General features: G+C 38.6%; 1 protein-coding gene across 1 annotated transcript in view; it reads right to left on the bottom strand.

Annotated features, from left to right (window-relative positions):
* Positions 1-20,766, bottom strand: part of WDFY4 (WDFY family member 4) — a 324,491-nt gene that overhangs the window by 17,337 nt on the left and 286,388 nt on the right. The window contains 2 exon segments of the mRNA XM_028512450.2: positions 13,227-13,318; positions 15,867-16,020. Coding sequence (XP_028368251.1) covers positions 13,227-13,318; positions 15,867-16,020 — 246 coding nt within the window.

The following is a 20,766-nucleotide window of genomic DNA, read 5'->3' on the forward strand; positions in this document are numbered from 1 at the left end:
CTACCCTAGCTCATCGACTCCATAAAATAACCACGAGGGCCAGAATATCTAAAAGAAATGACAGCCAAAGGGAAGAGTCCAGACTGAAAATAAATTCTTGGGGTCCTGCTGAGATCTGATGCAGAAGAAATGAGAGCTGATCCTAATCAGAGAATGTTGGGTGGCTGAGACTAAATGTTACAGTTAGGAGAACATACTCTGGAGAGGACTGGACCCTAGCACTGTGACTTATGTTTCTTAACATCTCTGTTCCTCAGTTTCTTCATCTGCAAAATAGGGACAATAATTGTACCTTCTTTATGGGTTTATGGGCAGATTAGTTCATGCCTGGTGCATGGTTATCTCCATGTAGTATTAGCCACAGTGATTACACTGAGCACCCACTAGGTACGGGGCATGGCTTGGGGTTTTATGTGTGCTGTCTCTGCTCATTAGCACCACCTTTTTTTGGCTGGCATGAAAAATGCAACATTCTTAGTGATTTCACTCTCTCACCTTTGAATTTCTTAAGCTTCATTTCTACAATGACTTTTACCTCCATTCAACCTAGTCATGCACTCCCATAGACACACCTTCACCCATGCCAGTATCTGCAACTACTTTTCTTCAAAATCACTCATTCAATCATTCCATTGGTGAAAGCCACATCTTCACTTTGCTGGTTGTTTAACTGCTTTCTAAAATTATTCTTCCACTTTATTAGTACATACAGTCCCTTGCCCCTCTACTTATTTTAGTTGTTAATCTATCAACACTTTCCAGTCTTTAGCAACATCTTGATCCAGCTCAAATTTAGTGGGCTAATATTTCAATAACACTATGGCCAATATCTCATTTTATGAATCATATGTACTTCCATCTTTTATAACATTCTGAGTAAATTCAAATATTTTCTGTTTTCATGCCTATACCAGAGCAGCTGAAGCAGCTGATGTTCCCACATCACACAAGTGGGAACATTGAACAATCTATAATTTTGGGTCATTGATCTCAAATGGACAATGAGCATTGCCAGATAACCCAGATATGTTTCTCTGGTCAACTCATGCTAAATTGTTTCACATGACTATTTCCCATTTCCTGTAATCTCCTCAATTCTGACCCTGGCAGTCGGTCCACTTTCAGCAGTTAACCATACCTTCCACTTTATAGAGAAAAATAGAAGCCAATTAGGAACTCATACATCTTCCTGAAAACACATAAACCTACCCTCATCTGTTACTTGCTGATTTCCTTCCCTCCTGTTTAAATCAAGAAGCTATCCCACTTCTTACACAAAGTTTAACCCTCTACTTTTGATTTCAATTCCAAATCCTCCTGCTTTCTCATGAAGTTATTAATCCTTTTTTATATTCAATATCCCTTTCCCACTGTCTCTTAAACATGCTTTTTAAACATTTAGATACAAAGCCTTAACATTTCCTTAAACTGTCATCTCATCCAGGTACTATTCTCTCTTCATTCTCTCCTTCACAACCAGAATTTTTGTTACCCATCCTATGCTCTCCATTTCCTTATTGTCATTCACTTCCTTTATTTTTATGTGTATTTGACTTATTGTCTAGTGCCCTTTTTTCAGGATGAATAACTGCCTTTAATATTTTACACACAGCACGCCTGCTAGTGATAAATTCTCTGTTTTATTTATCTGGGAATGTCTTAATAAATTTCTTCTTCAGTTTTGAAGAATATGTTTTGCTTGACATAGAATTCATGGTTGCATTCTTTTAGCACTTTCAATATGTCATGCAACTGCCTTCTGGACTCCTGGTTTCTAAAACAATATTAACTGTTAATCTTATTGAAGATAAATTTTAGGTGATGACTTCACTCTTGTTGTTTTCAAAATTCTTGCTTTGACTTTATCTCTTTTTAAACTTTATTTTTCAACTACAGATTACATTTAATATTATTTTGTACTACATTCATGTGTACAGCATATTGGTTAGATAATCATATACTCTGCAAAATATTCCCCCAATATTTCAAGTACCCGCCTGGTATCATACATAGTTATTACAATACTATTGACTATATTCCCTCTGCTGTCTGTACTTTATATCCCCATGACATTTTGTATCAATTTGTAGTTCTTCATCCCTTCACATTTTCACCCAACCTCCCAACCCCTCTCCCTTCTAGAAATTGTCAAAATGTTTTCTGTATCTATGAGTCTGTTTCTATTTTGTTTGTTTATTTTGCTTATTAGATTACACATACAAGGTCTGGAACAAATAATACCCTTTTTATATTACAAAATCATGATCATGTAATTCTGTAACATAACAATATCACAATCAAGCACACCATATGACATTTTAGGTGAATTGTTCACATTAAAACTATAAATTATTACACTCATATTGTTACCCTACCAACCACACTCACACAGGTGTTACTTCTGCTAGATCCTGTGTAATCGAAATCATGAAGTATTTGTCTTTTACTGTCTGACTTACTTCATTTAGCCTGAAACACTGTAGGTCCATCAATACTGTTGTAAATGGTAAAATTTCTTTTTTTTATGGTGGAGTAATATTCTATTGTATATATGTACTACAGGTTTTTTATTTTTTATCTATTTGTCTATTGATGGGAACTTGGGTTGCTTCCATAACTTGGCTATTGTAAATAACACTGCAATGAACATAATGGTGCATATATCCTTTCAAATTACTGTTTGGGATTTCTTCAAACTTATACCTGGAACTGGAATTGCTGGTTCATAAGGAAGTTCTATTTTTAATTTTTTGAGGGATGTCCATACTGTTTTCCATAGTAGCTGCACCAATATGCATTCTCACTAACAATGCTCAAAGGTTCCCTTTTCTCCACAGCATTGCCAACATTTGTTGCTGGTTGATTTATTGATAATAGTCATTCTGGCAGGTGTGAGGTTATATTTCATTGTGGTCTTAATTTGTATTTCTATGATGATTAGTGAATGAGTTCCTTCCATATGTTTATAGGTTATCTGTATGTCATCTTTGGAGAAGGTCTGTTCAAACCTCTGCCCACTTTTACATTAGATTGTTTGCTTTTTGGTGTTGAATTGTATGAGTTGTTTATAAAATTTGGATATTAATGTCCTTATCAGATGTATCATTGGCGAATATGTTCTCTCATTCAGTGGGTTGTCATTTCATTTTGTTGATGGTTTCCTTTGTTGTGCAAAAGCTTTTTAGTTTGCTTTCTGACTGATGTAGTCCAGTTGGTTGGGCATCATCTTACAAAGTGAAAAATCACTGGTTTGATTCCCAGTCAGGGCATGGGCCTGGGTTGTGGTCCTATTTCCCCTGTAAGGGCATGTATGAGAGGCAACAAATTGATGTTTCTCTCCCTTTCTCCCTCCTTTTCCCTCTCTCTAAGAATAAGTAAAAGTTTAAATATCTCTAAAAATAAAATAATTTTTTTTAGTTTGATGTAGTCCCATTTGTTAGTTTTTCTATTTTTTCCCATTCCTGAGGGAATATTTCAGAAAAATATTCCTAAGAAAAATGGCAGAGATTTTACTACCTAAGTTTTCTTATAGGAGTTTTGGAGTTTGAGTCTCTTACATTTCAGTCTTCAATTTATTTTGACTTTATTCTTGTATATGGTGTAAGAAAGTCATCTAGTTTTATTTTTGCATGTATTTGTCTAATTTTTCCAATACCATTTATTGACTAGACTGTTTTTATCTCATTGTATGTTCTTGCCTCTTTTGGTATATATTAATTGACCAATTAGGTGTGGATTTATTTCTGGGCTCTCTATTTTGTTCTATTGGTGTTTGTGTCTGTTTTTAGGCCAGTACCATGCTGTTTTGATTACTATAACCTTGTAGTATAGTTTGATATCTGGTAGCATGATACATCCAAATTTGTACTTCTTTCTCAAGATTGCTATGGCTATTCAGGGTCTTTTGTGATTCTATATAAACTTATGGATTATTAGTTCCAGTCCTGTAAATAAGGCCATTAGTATTTTTAATTAAAATTTTGTTGAATCTATAGATTGCTTTGGGTAATATGGACATTTTAATGATATTAATTCTTCCCATTCATACACACAGTATATGTTCTACTTATTTGTATCTTCTACATTTTTTTTTCAGTGTTTTAATTTTCTGAGTACAGGTCTTTTACCTTGGTGAAATTTATTCCTAGGTATTTTTTGGATGCAATTCTAAGTGAGTTTTCTTAGTTTCCCTTTCTGATAGTTCATTTTTGGTGTATAAAAGCACAACAATTTCGCCCCAGCTGGCATACCTCAGTGGATTGAGCGTGGGCTGGGAACCAAAGTGTCCCAGGTTCGATTCCCAGCCAGGGTACATTCCTGGGTTGCAGGCCATAACCCCCAGCAACCACACATTGATGTTTCTCTCTCTCTCTCTCTCTCTATCTATCTCCCTCCCTAAAAAAATAAATAAATAAAACCTTTTTTAAAAGAAAGCACAACAATTTCTGAATATTTATCCTTCTACTTTGAGTTCATTTACCAGTTCTAGTAATTTTTTGGTGGACTCTTGAGGGGGGGGCTCTCTATGTATGTGACCTGCAAGTAATGACAGCTTTACTTCCTTATTTCCAATTTAGATACTGTTTATTTCTTCTTCTTATTTGATAGCTATGGCTAGTACTTCCTGTTGTATGTTAAGTAAGAATGGTGAAACCAGACATCCCTGTATTTTTCCTTATCTCTAGTGAAACACTTTCAGTTTCTTCATACTGAGTATGATGTTGGCTGTGGGTTTGTCATATTGCCTTTATTATGTTAAGGTTTGTTCCCTTTATTCCTACATTGCTGAGAGTTTTTATCATAAATAGGTGCTGAATTTTGTCAAATGCTTTTCCTGAATTGATTGATATGATCATATGATTTTTAGCCTTAATTTTGTTTATGTGGTGTATCATGTTAAGTGATTTGCAGATATTGAAACAATGTTGTATCTCATGAATAAAGTCCACCTGATCATGGCATATAAGCTTATTAATGTATTGCTGAGTATCTTGTTGAGGAGTTTTGCATTTATGTTCATCAGGGATATTGGCCTATAATTTTCTTCCTTTGTAGTGTCTTTGTCTGGTTTTGGTATCAGGATTATGCTGGCATCATGAAGTGATGTTGGAAGTTTTTCCTCCCCTTAATTTTTTAAGAAAGTCTTGAGAAGAGTAGGTGTTTGTTCTTCTTTGAATGTTTGGTAAAATTATCCATGTTAAACCATCTTATCCCAGGTGTTTGTTTGATTGGAGTTTTTTTTTTTATTACTGAATTGATTTCATTGGTTATAATTGATCTGTTAAGATTTTCTGTTTCTTCTTGATTCACTCTAGGAAGAGTTCATGCTTCTGTAAATGTGTCCATTTCTTTAAGCTTCTCCAATTTGTTGGTGTATCCTTGTTCATAATATTTTCTTATAATCCTGTTTATTTCTGTAGTGTCATTTGTTACTTCTCATCTTCATTTCTGATTTTATTTATTTGTGTCCTCCCTTTTTTTTCTTGATGAGCCTGGTTAAAGTTTTATCAACCTTGTTTATCTTTAAAGAAAACCATGCTATTTGTTCAATTGAACTTTGTATTGTTTTTAGACTTTATTTAATTTATTTCTCATTTTACTTTATATTTCTTTCCTTTCACTCACTTTGGGCTTGTTGTTGTTGTTGTTTTTCTAGTTCCTTTAGGTGTAAGAAGAGCTTATTTATTTGAGAGTTTTCTCATTCCTTGAGGTAGTCCTGTATTGCATAAATCTCCCTCATAGAACTGATTTTACTGTGCCACAGATTTTGGGGTTGTGTTTTCATTTTCATTTCTTCCAAGGTATCTCTTGATTTGTTCCTTGACCTCACTGTTAACTCATTCATTGTTTTAGTAACATGTTTTTAGCCTTCATGTGTTTTGTGTTTTTAAGTTTTTTTCTTGTAAATAATTTTTTGTTTCATATCATTATGGTCAGAGAAGATGTTTGATATGATTTCAGTCTTTTTAAATTCATTGAGGTGTGTCCTATATTGGAAAATATTCCATGTGCACTTGAAAAGAATGTATATTCTGCTGCTTTGGAATGATATGCTCTAAAATATTATTTAAATTAAGCTGGTCTAGTGTGTCATTAAGGCCACTGTTTGTTGATTTTCTGTCTGAAAAACCTATCTATTGATCTCAATGGAGCATTAAAGTCATTTATTTTTACTGGTATATTGTCAGTCTCTCACTTTATGTCCATCAATATTTGCTTTGTATATTTAGGTGGTTCTATTTTGGGTGCATAAATGTTTATAAGGGTTATGTCCTTTTGTTGAATTGATCTCTTTATCATTCTGTAATGTTTTTCTTCTTCTCTTATTATGGGGTTTGTTTTAAAGTTTATTTTCTCTGATTTATGTATTGCTACCCCAGCTTTTTAATTTTTTTCATTTCCATCCATTTCTTTTCAGTCTTGTGTATTTCTTTTTATCTGAGTGTATTTGATCTTTTGTAGACAAAATAGTATATAGGATATGGGTCTTGTTTTCTTATATAATCAGCTATCCTATGTCCTTTGATCAGAGCATTTAATTCTTTTACATTTAAAGTGACTGTTGATGGGTACATATTTATTCCCATTATACATTTTATGTTTTTCTTTTTCTTATTTCTTCTTACATTAGTATTTCTTATAATATCGGGTTGGTGGTAATGAACTTTAGCTTTTTGTTATCTAGGAAGCTCTTTATTTCTCCTTCAATTTTAAATGATAGCCTTCCTGGTTAGAGTATTCTTGGTTGTTTGTCCTTGCTTTTCATCAGTTTATTTTGTACCAGTCTTTTCTGGTCTGAAATGTTTCTATTGAAAATAAGCTGCTTTGTGTGATCTTCCTGTCTTTAACTAAACATCTTGTTCTTGCTGATTAAGATTCTTTCATTTGTTTTGTTTTGTTCTTAACCTTTGCCATTTTAATTTTAATGTGTCTTAGTGTGGGCCTCTTTGGGTTCATCTTGTTTAGGGTTGTTGGCACTTCCTGGAATTGTGTGCCTTTTTTCTTCACCAGGTTAGGAAACTTTTTAGTCATTAGGTTCTCAATCTCTTGTTCTTTCTTTTCTCCTTCTTGTACCCCTATGATGGGGATGTTGTTATGCTTGATGTTGTCCCAGAGATGGCTTAAACCATCCTTACTTTTTTATTGTTTTCTTTTTGCTGCTCTGAGTGGATGTTTTCTGCTATCTTATCTTCCAAATCACTGATTTAATCCTGTTTTATCTAATCTATTTTTATTCCATCTAGTGTATTCTTCATTTCATATATTGAATTTTTCATTTCTGATTAATTCTTTTTTATGATTTCTATTCCCTCTTTTATGTTTGCTATCTCTTTTTTAAAGTTCTTACTAAGTTCATGCATTCTTTTTCTAAGTTTCTTGAACCTCTTATAACCATTGTTCTGAACTCTAAGTCTGGTAAATTGTTTGCCTTCATTTAATGTATTTATTTATTTATGGTAATTTCTCTTGTTCTTCATTTGGAGCATGTTTCTTTGTCTTTCAATTTTGGCTGCCTTTCTGTATTTGTTTCTGCATACTGGGTAATCTTCTATGTCTCCCAGTCTTGTTAAGGTGGCTTTATGTAGTTCACATCCTGTGTGGTCCAGAGGAACAGTTACCTGATCATTTGATTTAGGTGCTGCAGGAATGTCTCTTATGTGGGCTATGTGAGCACACGCATTGTAGTTCAGTTTTGAATGCTGTTGGCCCGTCCATGGGATTGACTCTTAGGCTGGCTCACTGTGAGAATTTCCCCCACTCACAGTGTATGAGCTCCTACGCAAGGGCTGACCCCACAAAATGAAATTTGCCCCTGCAGGCTCTGGAGCCTGGCAAGACCTCACTTGAGTATGCCATTTGGGGAGCTAATTGGGTCATGCTCTGATGTGGTCTAAACCCAGCCACCAGGTGTGTTGGTCCTAAAGCCTCTCCAAAGGGACTCTGGTACAGGTGAACGTCAGATACTGTCTGTGACTGGCCCTGGGCTACCTGTTTGGATCTATAAACCAAATCATGCTCGGTGGCTGCCTCTGCTGAGCCTAGGTGTGTATAGGAGAAGTTCAGCTTCTACCAGTACCCAGCCTGGAGAAGTATAAGAAAAGGCTCAAAACACCCTGAGATCCATCTCTGACTGCCGGCTCTCTGTTAGGGTCAGTCACTAAAAGAGTTGCCTGAGGTAAGTTCTCAGTGTGTTACCTAGTAGGTGAGAGTGGTGTTCAGAAGATTGATACAGATTCAAACTTGGCACCAGTACTGAATCTGAGGCCAGTTAGCAAATCTCTCAGAGTTAGTTCATCAAGGCCAGCTGTCACCTGCCTGGGGCCTGTGAACCTTCGGGGCTGGGTCGCAGGGAGTCATCAGGATGAGGCCAGTGAAGTTCATCAAGCTAAACATTAAGATTTGGCCATGTTGGGGGAGGGCTCTGCATAGGAATGATGGTGCCAGTTGGGTCACACAGAAAAAAATGGTTCTTGCCTAAAAGCCACACAACTCAGTCTCTCCCTGTGTCTTCCACAGCTCCTGAGTCTGCCCAGACCTCTTTGAGAGCCTTCCAAGAAAGATTGTCTGGGCCCACTCTGGCTGCAGTTAGGAGACTCCTCTGAATGTTTCGAGCTTGGCAGGGCAGAGCCACAGGTAGTAGCAAGGGTGGGGCTAGTGCATCTGCCCAGGCCAATGCTGTGGGAAGAAAGTGTGGTGCTGATTGGGCACTGGGGAAGAAGGAGGAACAGCCCTTCCCTAAAGCTGCTCCATTCAGTTTCTCTCTATGCATCTCTGACAACCCCTGAGTCTTCTTGGACTTCCTTGAGAACATTCCAAGAAAGACTGCAACAAGCCCAGACTGGCTACAGCTAGCTGATTCCTCTGCTGGGCACAAGTATGGTAGGCAGGACAACTGGTAGGATGGTGGGAATAGTGCATTCCCTCCCAGGCTGAATTAATATAGAGGGGAGTGGTCAACTCAGGATTGATGGCATCTGTGGGCAGTGTGGGAGAGGGTCTCAGCACAGAGACAATGGTGGCTGTCCCTTCAGCTGTATATCCAGAGCCACACTATCCATTCTTTCCCTGCATGACTCCAGTCTACTCTGAACTGCCTTCCCTGGGCTGGAGCCCAGGATGAGTGTCTGCAAACACACTTTTTTTGTGTTAGGCTTTTAAAAGAGTGCCTGAGTGTTTAGCACTTTCTGCCTCACACTGGCAGACAGAATCTTCACTGATTTTCACAGCAAGATACTATATAGTCTTCTCTTCCTAGCACTAGTGTTCTGGTTTGGGGAGCTCTGCATGGAGTTGGGGCACCTCACTTCTTAGGAGCAACTTTTGCAGCTGAGATATTCCTACAGTTTCTCAATTGCTGTACGTAGATTCAGGTCCAGCTTTTTTCACATCTCTGCCATTTCTATCAGTCTTGATGTAGCTTCTTTTGTATATCTTTAGTTATAAGACTTTTGTTCAGCTACTCTCTAGTTAGTTATTCAGGTTGGTTGTTTCATAAATTAATTGTCATTTTGATTTAGTTCTGGGAGGATGTGAGTATAACTTCCACCTAATTCATCACCAGTTTGAATCTCTTGACTTTATCTTTTAACAGTTTATGTTGTTCCTGAGTGTAGATCTCTGAGTTTATCCTTCTTGGAGTTTCTTTAGTATTATGGACATATAAATTAATGCTTTGCAACAAATTTGGGATATTTTTGGACATTATTTTCTCAAATATTCTTTCTTTCCCTTTTTCTCTTCTCTTTTTTGTACTTCCTTATGTGTATGCTTGATGGTGGTACACAGGTCTCTAGGTTCTGTTTATTTTTCTTTATTATTTTTTCTTTTTTCTTAGACTTGATCATCTTAATTGATTTATCTTTCAAGTTTGCTGATTCTCTCTTCCACCTGCTCAAACCTATTAATTCCCTCTACTGAAATTTTCATTTTAGTTACTGGAATTTTTAATTTCACAATTTCTATTTGGTTCCTTTCGACAATTTTAATCTTTTTATTGATATTTTCTATTGATGAGATGTAATTATCACTCTGCACCTTAATAACTGAGATGTGGTTTTATTTAGTTCTTGAAACATTTACAATAGCTGTTGTAAAGTCTTTGTCTAATAAGTTTAGACTTACTCAGGTATGGTTTTATTGACTGCATCCCCCACCACACCCCACTTTGTATGGTCCATACTTTCTTTTTCTTTACCTGCTTTATACTTTTTATGGAACATTGAGCATTTTAAGTAATATGATGTGGCAATTCTGGAAATCAATTTCTCCACTCTCCCTAGGACTTGTTGTGGTTGTTTGTCTAGTAACTTTTCTGAACTAGTTCTACAATGTCTGTATTTTTTGTTGTATGTGGCCACTGAAGTCTCTACTCTGTTAGTTTAATGATAAACTGATCAGTGGGTAAAGATTTCTTTGTATGCTTGAAACCAGTAAGTCTCTCAATCTTTGCCAAAGGGCTTTCTGTGCATGATAGGGCATGGTTTCTATGTTCAGCCAGGCAATTAGAAACTGTACCTTTGCTTTCAAATCCTACTTGTCCTGAGCCTCAATGCCAATTTGAAGTGAGAACATAAGACTTTTTTGTGTCTTTCTGGAGTGTGAACACAACCTTATGCATAAAACAGCCCTTCAGATATTTGTCCTTCTGGGTCCTCAGCAATATTTTTAAGTTTTTTAAGGCCTCCTATAAACACCTCATTTGCCAGTTTTTCCTTAAGCTTTATTGTTGGCCAAAAATATTGTTTGCCAATTATCTATTGCCTCTAGCAGCCACTGTGTTTTTTTTTCTGATTGTTTTTAACAAATGCTGCTAAAGAAAGGGCTGTTTGCACTAGGCAGACTCTAAGTGGGGTCTTTCAGGGAACACCAGGCAGGTCAAATAATGACAGTCCTCTGGGTCTAGGTCTTTGAAGAAGTTCCAATTCCATTCTTCCCCCACCAGTGACTGCCAGGCTGTTAGTTTTTATTGTGATTGTAGACTGTTGGTTTTCAAGGCTACTATGGAGCTGGTAAGGAGAATTGAAAATAGTGCAAGTTAAAACACTGCAAGTCAGCCCTGGCTGGCGTAGCTCAGTGGATTGAGCGCGGGCTGGGAACCAAAGTGTCCCAGGTTCGATTCCCAGCCAGGGTACATGCCTGGGTTGCAGGCCATAACCCCCAGCAACCGCACATTGAAGTTTCTCTGTCTCTCTCTCTCTATCTCCCTCCCTTCCCTCTCTAAAAATAAATAAATAAAATCTTAAAAAAAACAAACACTGCAAGTCTTTTTATTCTCACCAAGATTCAGGCATTTTCCTTGATGGAACATCCCACTGATTGTTACAAGCCTTTGGCTAATTCCCAGGGGTCAAAACATTTGTTTTGACAGTTTTTCCATTACTTTTATTGATTTTATGGAGTAGAATATTTTCAGTATATATTCTGATGTTTTCACTGACATGGATCATCAACATCCTAATTCACTCCAATTCAATCTTCATTCCTCCAAAAGAGTTCCCACCACTGTTATCATCACTATCCAGTTTCCCTGGATCATATTTCTAACCTATATTTCATGGCACTCTCTGTGTAACCTTTCTAGCATTTTCAGATACAGTTTCTCTACTATTCTGTGGTTGTTTGATTATCTGGCTCCCCACTACACCATTAGCATCTGCAGCCATGCCTGTAGAGTGAGCTTTCTCACTCATTCCAGGCCAAGAACTTGTCTGAAAACATCTGGGGAAAAAGACTGCTGCCACCTGAAGGTCAAGTTTATCTCTGGTCCAAGTACTAAACACCAGTGGACTCTAAGAGGTATGACTGCTGTTACTGAATTTTCAGAGGCAAGGCAGAGTTAAACCAGGGGAGAATTTTCGTTTTGGAAATAAATCAGGACAGAGAAAAGGCACAGCTTTGTTGTTAGTAGTCAGACCTTCCATAGGTTTTTTTTTTTTTTAGGTATAATTTACATACAATAAAATTCACCTTTATTAAATATACAGTTTAATGTATTCTGACAAATGTATGCAGTCATGTACCCATGACAATAATCAAAATATAGTACATTTACATAAACTCAAATATTCTGTACTCCTTTGCTGTCACCCCTACTCTAGACCTTAGTAATCAGTGACCTGAGCTCTGTCCCTACAGTTTTACTTTTTACAGAATATCATATAAATATGATTTTATAGTACATAGCTTTGGATTTGGGCTTTTTTTTTCTGCTTAAAACAGTGCTTTTGAGAGTCATCATGTTGCTCCAGGTATTAGTAATCTGTTCCTTTTTATTGTTAAATACTATTCCATTGGTGTATATGTATTATTTGGTTCTTTTACTGGTTGATAAACATTTATGTTGTTTTCAGTTTTTTGACTAAGATGGATAAAACTGATGAATTTTTATGTACATACTTTCTATGGAGCCATTTTCATTTCTCTTATGGAAATAGTTACAAGTGGAATTTCTGGGTGATATGATATGTTAAGTGCATCTTCAACTTTATAAGAAACTACCAATATGTTTTGGTTTTTGGTTTTTTTTTTTCAAAGTGGTTATGCTATTTTGCTTTTCCTACCAGCAATGTATGATGAATTCTGGTTTTTCCACACTCTTTCTTACTTACTCTTGGTTTTATTTATAATTTAAATTTTAGCCCATCTTGTGGAGTGTGCAATAGCATTTCATTGTAGTTTTTTTAAATTTTATTTTAATGTATATTTCCTTAATGGCTAATGATATTGAACATATTTTCATGTGTTTATGCTAACCCAGGTACTTGATCCAACATATGTATCTCAAAATGGACTCTGCCTTCCATCCACATGAGCCTTTCTGGAAAATAAGCCAAGTCTTCCCCAATCCTAGTAAATCCTTTGGCCACTGGGGACCTCTTGGGGGCTGGAGTCCAGGATGTGGCCCAGGGTATGGCTCTGCCTTTAGGGCTGACTAAGGACACTGATTTGCCCTTTAGGGCATCCAACAAGAATCTGAAGAGATTTACACAGAAAACTGGCATAAGGGCAAAGCCTAATGTAGCTATCAAAAAGCCCAGAACATAATCATTTTCTTTCCAACAGGGAGCATGGAGCCCAGCCCCTTCTCTGGGCTCTCTAGACATAAGAACCTCAGAAGTGCTTGTTGGTAGCCTCCAATTACACAGAAAGTCTCCCTGGAGATTGAGGTGATGCTGAGGTCTTTACTCAGGATTCTAGGCACTTTGTCATGATCATGATCAACTCACCTGTCTGTGCAGGCTGATGAATTTTTGAGGATCCTCATCAGCCCAGGGAGGGAGTTGCACATCACCCAGTGCTGTCCCATCCTGCATGCAGCCTGAGTGGGGTGAGAAACAGCAGGAATTTGGGTAAATGGAAGCCAAAATTGGGCTAGGAATTAGGGCATGTGACAATGTGCTGTCCAGGACTACTTATTCCATGCAGATCAGGCTGCAGTTTGTATCCTACATGGGCTACACCGCCTCTTGCTTCCTTTGTCTGGAATGTCCCACTCTCTAACCCTCTAAATCTCTGACCCCTCCCCAAAGCACCCCCTTACTCCCCAGGCAGTATCTGTGCTTGATCTACAAGTTGTATAAAATGATTGTAGTGTCATTATTGCTTGTACATTTCTTTCCCACCACCCTATGCTTTCTCATCAGGGTGCCTTCCATACAGTATTAAAACAAGGAGATAATAACAATAGAAAAGAAAGCTGTTGTATTTTGAGCACCTAGTTTGATGCCAGGTCACTATACTAGGTGCTTGGCACATGTAGTCCTATTGAATCTTTATTCAGTTCCATAATTTGTACATTCTCTCTCCATTTTTAGAGTGAGGACAACTTGGTTTTCAGACAAAGCCTCCCCAGACACAGGGATGTCCAACCAGCAGCCCACTGGCCACACATGGCCCAGGATGGCTGTGAATGCAGCCCAACACAAAATCACAAATTTCCTTAAAACATTTTGAGATTTTTTGTGATTATGTGTCACAATGTATTGAACTTGTGGCCCCAGATAACTCTTCTTCTTCCAGTATGGCCCAGAGACACCAAAAGGTTGGACACCCGTGCTTAATAAAAGCAGAGTAGATTCAAGCCTGAGTTTTTCTCCTGCCCATTAGCTACACAACCTTGAGCAAATTGCTTAATGGCTTTGGGATTCACTTTTCTCACCTATTACCTCCCATGGCTGGTATAAAGATTAAAAGAGAAAATACATATAATGTTAGAATAATTTCCAGCATATGAAAGTTGCTCTACAAACATTAGCTATAGTCTTGCTTAAACTCTCTAGAGCCTTCATGGTACAACTGAAATAAAACCTTCCTCTCCTCTCTGTGGCCTACAGGGTTGTGCCTGGCCTGGCTTTTCTCATCATTCAATCTCAGCTCACCTGTTACCTCCTTAGGCAGGCCCTTCCTGGGGATCAGAATTAATACAGGGCCCTCTGAGTCACTCTCAAACCATTTTCCTACCTTCTCAGCATCAAACAGCATGTCATTTATTTATTTGTGTTTATTTTCCATCCCCTTCCCCCATTTCTGCATAGAATATAAACACCTTCAGGGCAATCTATTCCAGGAGATCCAACTAAATCCCTAGTGCCTAAAAAAGTTCCTCCACAAATTAGGTGCTCAATGACCCCTGGTTTCTTTGACCTTCTTGGGAACACCCAGTCTTTGGCACGTGCACCATTTCTGAGGCTAAGTCCTTGCCAATTCTGCATAGAGCCTCACCTTCCTTTCCAAGGCAGAATGAGTACTGTCCCTGGCCCCAGCATGAGGCCAGCTGGTCACCCCTCTTTTGGTTTCCATTGTCTCTGGTTCCCTTACTCCTTTCTTGGACCACCCCCACCACTATGCCTCATAGGAACTGGCCTTTACACTTTCCCATTCTCATCCTTGGTGTACATGGATATCTGAGAACCTGAATATGGCAAAGGCCACCAAGTACCATGGGATCAGACTCACTGGGAACAAGCATGTTCTAAATATTTCACAGGTATTTTGGCTGCAAACAAGAGGTTAGTGCCTGGGGTAGGGACTGGATTATTTCACCTGTGTCCCTAGGCCTATATCTGGCTTCATTTGAGTTATATGATGGAATGTGCTGTTTGGAGAAAGAAGGACAAGGAAGAAGGGGAGCTCTAGGCCCCCAGCTGTGTGCTGGTGACATTCATAAGTGTCCTTTACAGGGTGGGTGATTCCATCTCTGTCTTAGGTAGAGTTGCCCATGCCCTGCTTTAGGCTCTGCCCACATAATCTCTCTACACGTCATCCTGACATTTGCAGTGGAGGCTCCTAAGGTATATACACAGTCACAAGGGTACTTGCTCACTGGGCCTTCTGATATGAAATGAGCCTCAAGCAATCAGTGAAAAGGTGTGGTTCATCCTGGGGTGAAACCTGAAGATAAAGGAGGAGTCACCAGGGTGCTTGTACAACTGCCCTTGGATACCACCCAGCAACATATCTTGACTGCATCTCTGTGTCTCACTCACAGAATACAAGTTAACCCATATTTGGGACACAGAAGGAAACAACATTAGAGGTGGTCATGGTCTTGCCCCAGGTCACACAGTAGAGCAGTGCCAGACCTGGCTGTTAGCAAGGTCTGTTGCTCCCCAGCCACTCCTTGATACAGATGAAGGTCTGGAGAAGTCATGGGTAGTACTGTGGCTCAGAGCAGTTCTGGTAGCCTGGGCCCAGCATCCTTCTCCAGCTCTCACCTTTTCATTGGGTGCTGCCACCCAGTGGAGACCTCTCACAACTGCAAAGGTCTTATAAGGTGCCTGCATAGTTAGTTGCTCAGCCAAGATACTGACAAAGTTAGAACTGTGAGAAAAAGACCCTATGCTGGCCTCACCCAGGGCTCCACTCACCAAACTCCACTGCATTGCAGTTGGTTAGAAACTCAGGCAGGTAGAAGAACTCCGGTGTCAGCTCCCTGACATCACTCATGTTCTCTCTGGAGGCTGACTCCCATGCATTCTTTATGCTGTGGAACATTCTATCTGCCACATCGAAGCTTCCACCCTGTGAGGAAAAGGAGCCAACATGATCAGCTGCTTGTGGTGAAAACTTAGGCTGTGTGGCACCCAAGTTCAGGCTTGTGTGTGCCTCCATTTGTCCCTTCAGTCACTGAGAAAAGGGTCCTGCCATTAGAACTCCTCATTCATTCCCCCACACATGTTTATTCATCAGCCCATGCATGTATGTGATATTTTCTTAAGACATTTTTTCACTCAGCCACTCTCTGGAAACTTACACTAAGAGCTTCCACAGAGAATGCATAAATAATCACTGTAATAAAAGAGTCAGATCAGAGAGGAAAACCCTGGTCATTTGTCTGATCAATCCTTGCATATACTAAGGGCCAGCTCTGAATCAGGAACAAAGATAGGGTCCAAAGAACCAACTGCAGGACCAAGAGTAGTTCAGACATTCTAGGTGAAGGTCAAGGGAAGATTCCTGGAGAAGTGGACCCCTGGTGAATCTGCAAGCCTGGTGACAGAGAAATTAGAGTGTTCTAAGCAGAGAGCAGGGATCAGAGGTGGAAGAAAGATTATGTCAGGGTTATCTAACCTAGCATGGGGACATTTAACATAGCAGCCTTGAGAAGAGTGAGCAGGTCTGAGGGTGGAGAGCCTGAGATGGGACCCTGCTGTATGAAGATGTCTATAGCACTAGCCAAGGGCAGCCTTGGTTCCATTTTCACACAACTTGATGTAGCCCTGAACTTGGCAACTTCAACTGGAACAGATAAGACAAGGCAAAATTTTTGATTCCCTGCTCTACTCATTCATCCACTTGTCTTGGTGATCAGAGGGGGCAGAGAGGTTCCAGTGAGAATAATGAAAGTGCTGGGGGCAAAGAGGCTCTAGGAAAGTTTCTGAAATAGGATTTGGGTCTACTTAAGCTTAGGAACACCTACTCAAGCTTTAGGAAAACCTTGATGTATCATGAAAGTTAGGCCTTTGTTCAACCAGGACTTGCTTTCCTTCTGTCAGCTTCTGCAGAGTGCACATGTGGCTTTAAAAACAGAGGAGTAGAACATAAAATGTCAATCCCTCCTCCGCTCCCCTCGGATCCCTTCACTTTTTAGTGGTCTGATTTTTCTTCTCAGCATACAGGGTGAAACAAAATAGGTTTATAGTTGTGAATACATGAAACAGTTTATTCTTATATTATTACTGACTAATTATTATATTATTTTCCATATGAACAAGTATAAACCTACTTTTCCCTTTCCCTGTGTACCTAGGTAAAATGTGGGCAGCTGCACATGGATGAAGGGTAAAGAAAGCAGGAGCCTTCTCTATGCTGGCACACTGCACACATAGAAATGCTTTCTCTCACAGCAGATGCATTAGGAAAGAATTAATACTGTCATTTTGCAGACCAGAAAACAGACTCCTCAAAGTTTATTGGCAGAGCAATAAGTGGCAGAATTGGGGTTGAATCCATGGTTGCAACTTCAAAGGCCATGTTTTGCCTTGTTCCAGTTTACTGGGGGAAACCTTGAGCCTTGGCAAACTTGATCTATTATATGTGGGCCAAGGGGACTGAGCTGTTTCTGAAAAGGGAGACCTTGTCACACACTTGAGGTGGGCCACTCCTGGGCATTATGGAAGCTGGTCAATTTTTTAAGTCAGACTTGAGGATTCACTAAGATCCATGGGTCATTCTTTGCATAAGGACAAGGACACCAAGAGACTCAGTTACTTATCCCTGGTATCCCAACCAAACACAGTACATGGGCAGCTTAACGATGTGGCTTTCCTCTAAGGTCACTCTTGGTTGACATTAGAGGGATGGTGTCCACCATTTGATTAAAATTGTGATGGAATCAAAATGGAGGTAGAATGTTTTTAAATACATTTTCACCTAACAAGTCACTCATTGAAACATATTAAGAGCTTTGCATATTTAATCTGCAGCTCAAGCCTCACATTGGCAGAGATTGATGCCTCCTCGTCATTCCATTTTCCTTTTGCAGCTTTTATGAGTGCTGATGGTAATCTCCTGAGACACAATATGATTTGGTAATAAAAAGATTACCTGTATTAAATAAAAATAATATATACATAGGAAATATTGTTAGTGCTACAAACCTGGTTAAAGATATTACCACAAAGAAAAATGTTATTTTTTTCACAGCTGTCTAATGCATTTTAGCAAAAGTAATATCTTTAAAACTTAAGCCTGTATTATTTATAAAGGAAGCAATAACTGATTTCCTATTTCCTATATTAATAAATGTATTTGCATACATCTGTTTTTAAATTAATGGGTTTTCTCACTTCTGCAATGCAAAAGAAACACCAATTTTCTGGAACAAAAGAGTGGAGCTGATTTTTATGGGCACCAAATGCCTGTGGGGCAACACAAAGGCTGCTGGCTTCCAGCAGTGAGGCCCCACCAGGACTTGACTCTCAGGACAGGACAGAAAGAGTGAGGCAGAGAGGCAAAATTGAGGTCTATAAAATGCCTTTATAAAGAAAATCCAAAACAAAAGAAGATAAAACAGCAAATGAAGTCTGGAGATTAGATGGAAACAAAGTGATCAGAGAGAATTACTGAACCAAGATTTACCCCTAAATCTATTCTGCAGATACTCTTGATTATCAAGAACAATGAAATCTATGTGTATCCAAACAGACCAAAGAATAATAGCAAGATTTTTATCATCAGTGAAGGAACAGCCTGTTCTTAGCAGCAGACATTTCCCACATGACACTGAAACCAGGAGCCAAGGGAGCCAAGAGAGCCAAGGCTGGAGGTTCCAAGGCAAAGGGCACAGTGTGGGTTGTGTGGCTATGTGGCTAAGACCTTGCTTATATGTAAAGACTCCAGAAACATATTTTGAATATTTAAGGATTCAGATGTAGACCACCTTATTATACCACACACAAGAATAAACTCAAAATTGATTAAAAAATGTTAGACTAAAATCATAAAAATCATAGAAGAAAACATAGGCAGTAAAATCTCAGACATTTCTTATGGTGATATTTTTTCTGATATTTACCTCCTAGGGGAAGAGAAACAAAAGAAAAAATAAACAAATGGGACTATATCAAACTAAAAAGTTTTGTACAGAAGAGAAAACCATCAACAAAATGAAAATGCAACCGAGTGGGGGAACATATTTACCAATGATATATCTGATAAGGGGTTAACATCCAAAATTTGTAAAGAACTTGTAAAACTCAAAACCAAAAAAACAAGCAATCCAATTAAAAAATGGGCAAAGGACCTGAACAAACACTTTTTCAAAGAGGACATGCAGAAGGACCATAGGCTTTTGAAAAGAGGCTCAATATCACAGATGTGCCATTGGTGACTATGTTCTCCCATTCAGCAGATGGTCTTCATTTTGTTGATGGTTTCCTCTGCTGTGCAAGGTTATCAGAGAAGTGCAGTGTGATATCACCTCATACCTCTCAGAATGGTTACATCAACAAATCAACAAACAACAAGTGTTGGCAAGGTTGTGGAGAAAAGGGAATCCTCATGCATTGTTAGTGGGAATGCAGACTGGTGCCACCACAGGAAAGCAGTATTGAGTTTCCTCAAAATTAAAAATGGAACTGCCTTATGACCCAGCAATTCTACTGGGAATATATCTGAAAAAAAAAAAACTGAAATGCTGTTTTAAAAGAATATAAGCATGCCTATGTTCATTGTAGTGTTATTTACAATAGTCAAGATTTGGAAGCAGCCCAAGTACTCATCAGTAGATGAGTGGATAAAAAAGCTGTGGTAAATTTACACAAAGGAATGCTACTTGGTCATAAATAAGAATGAAATCTTATCTTTTGTGACAGCATGGATAGACCTGGAGAGCATTATGCTAAGTGATATAATCTAGTCAAAGAAAGACAAATACCATATAATTGCACTTGTATGTAGAATCAAATGAACAAAAACTAACAAGCAAAATACAAACAGACTCATATATAGAAAACAGACTGACAGCTGTCAGAGGGGAGAAGGGTTGTGGGGCTAGGTGAAAAAGATTAAGGGATTAAGCAAAACAAAACAAACTCATAGACACAGACAACAGCATGGTGGTTACAAGAGGGGAAGGGGGAAGGCAGAAGAGGGTAAAGGGGGATAAAAATTTATGAAAGGAGACTTGACTTGGCGTGATGAACACAGAATACAATGCACAGGTGATGTACTGTGGCATTGTACACTTGAAATCTATATAATTTTATTAACAAATGTCACTCCAATAAATTAAGAAAAAGAAATAACATCATACTAGGTATCCTTCCTCAATTAAAATATTTTAAGAGGTGCTTGACTTTGCTAAGATGAAACAAAATTAAAATCAAAATAATGATGGAATACGTGACCAACAAAGTCTATTGTTGAATATTGACTTGAGTTAAAAAACAGAGGAGAATTAAGGAGAAGATGGTGGCAAGATAGGAGGGAGCAGATTCCACTTTGCCCTATAAACGGGAGAAAAACCTAGCTAATCTATGGAGGAACAGAGCAAACAGCCAACAGTACCACAGCATATATGAAGATAGAAGACCAAAAATTGTAGAGGACATTGAAAAACCAGACGGTAAAGAGAGTGCTTCAGGACAATAAGGTTCCTGGGACCCCCGCAGGGACCAGGGCAGTGGCAGTGCCAGGCCTGGAGCTAGCCACAGAGAGCCAGGTCAACGGCTCTCTCCCCTGCCAAACAAGGTTTGAACAGCACTGGGAGAGACCTGGTTGCTTGAAGTTGTAGAGAGGGGAATAAGGACTAAGTGGCAAACACAA

The sequence above is a fragment of the Phyllostomus discolor genome, chromosome 5, assembly GCF_004126475.2.
Source record: "Phyllostomus discolor isolate MPI-MPIP mPhyDis1 chromosome 5, mPhyDis1.pri.v3, whole genome shotgun sequence".
NCBI lineage: Eukaryota > Metazoa > Chordata > Mammalia > Chiroptera > Phyllostomidae > Phyllostomus > Phyllostomus discolor.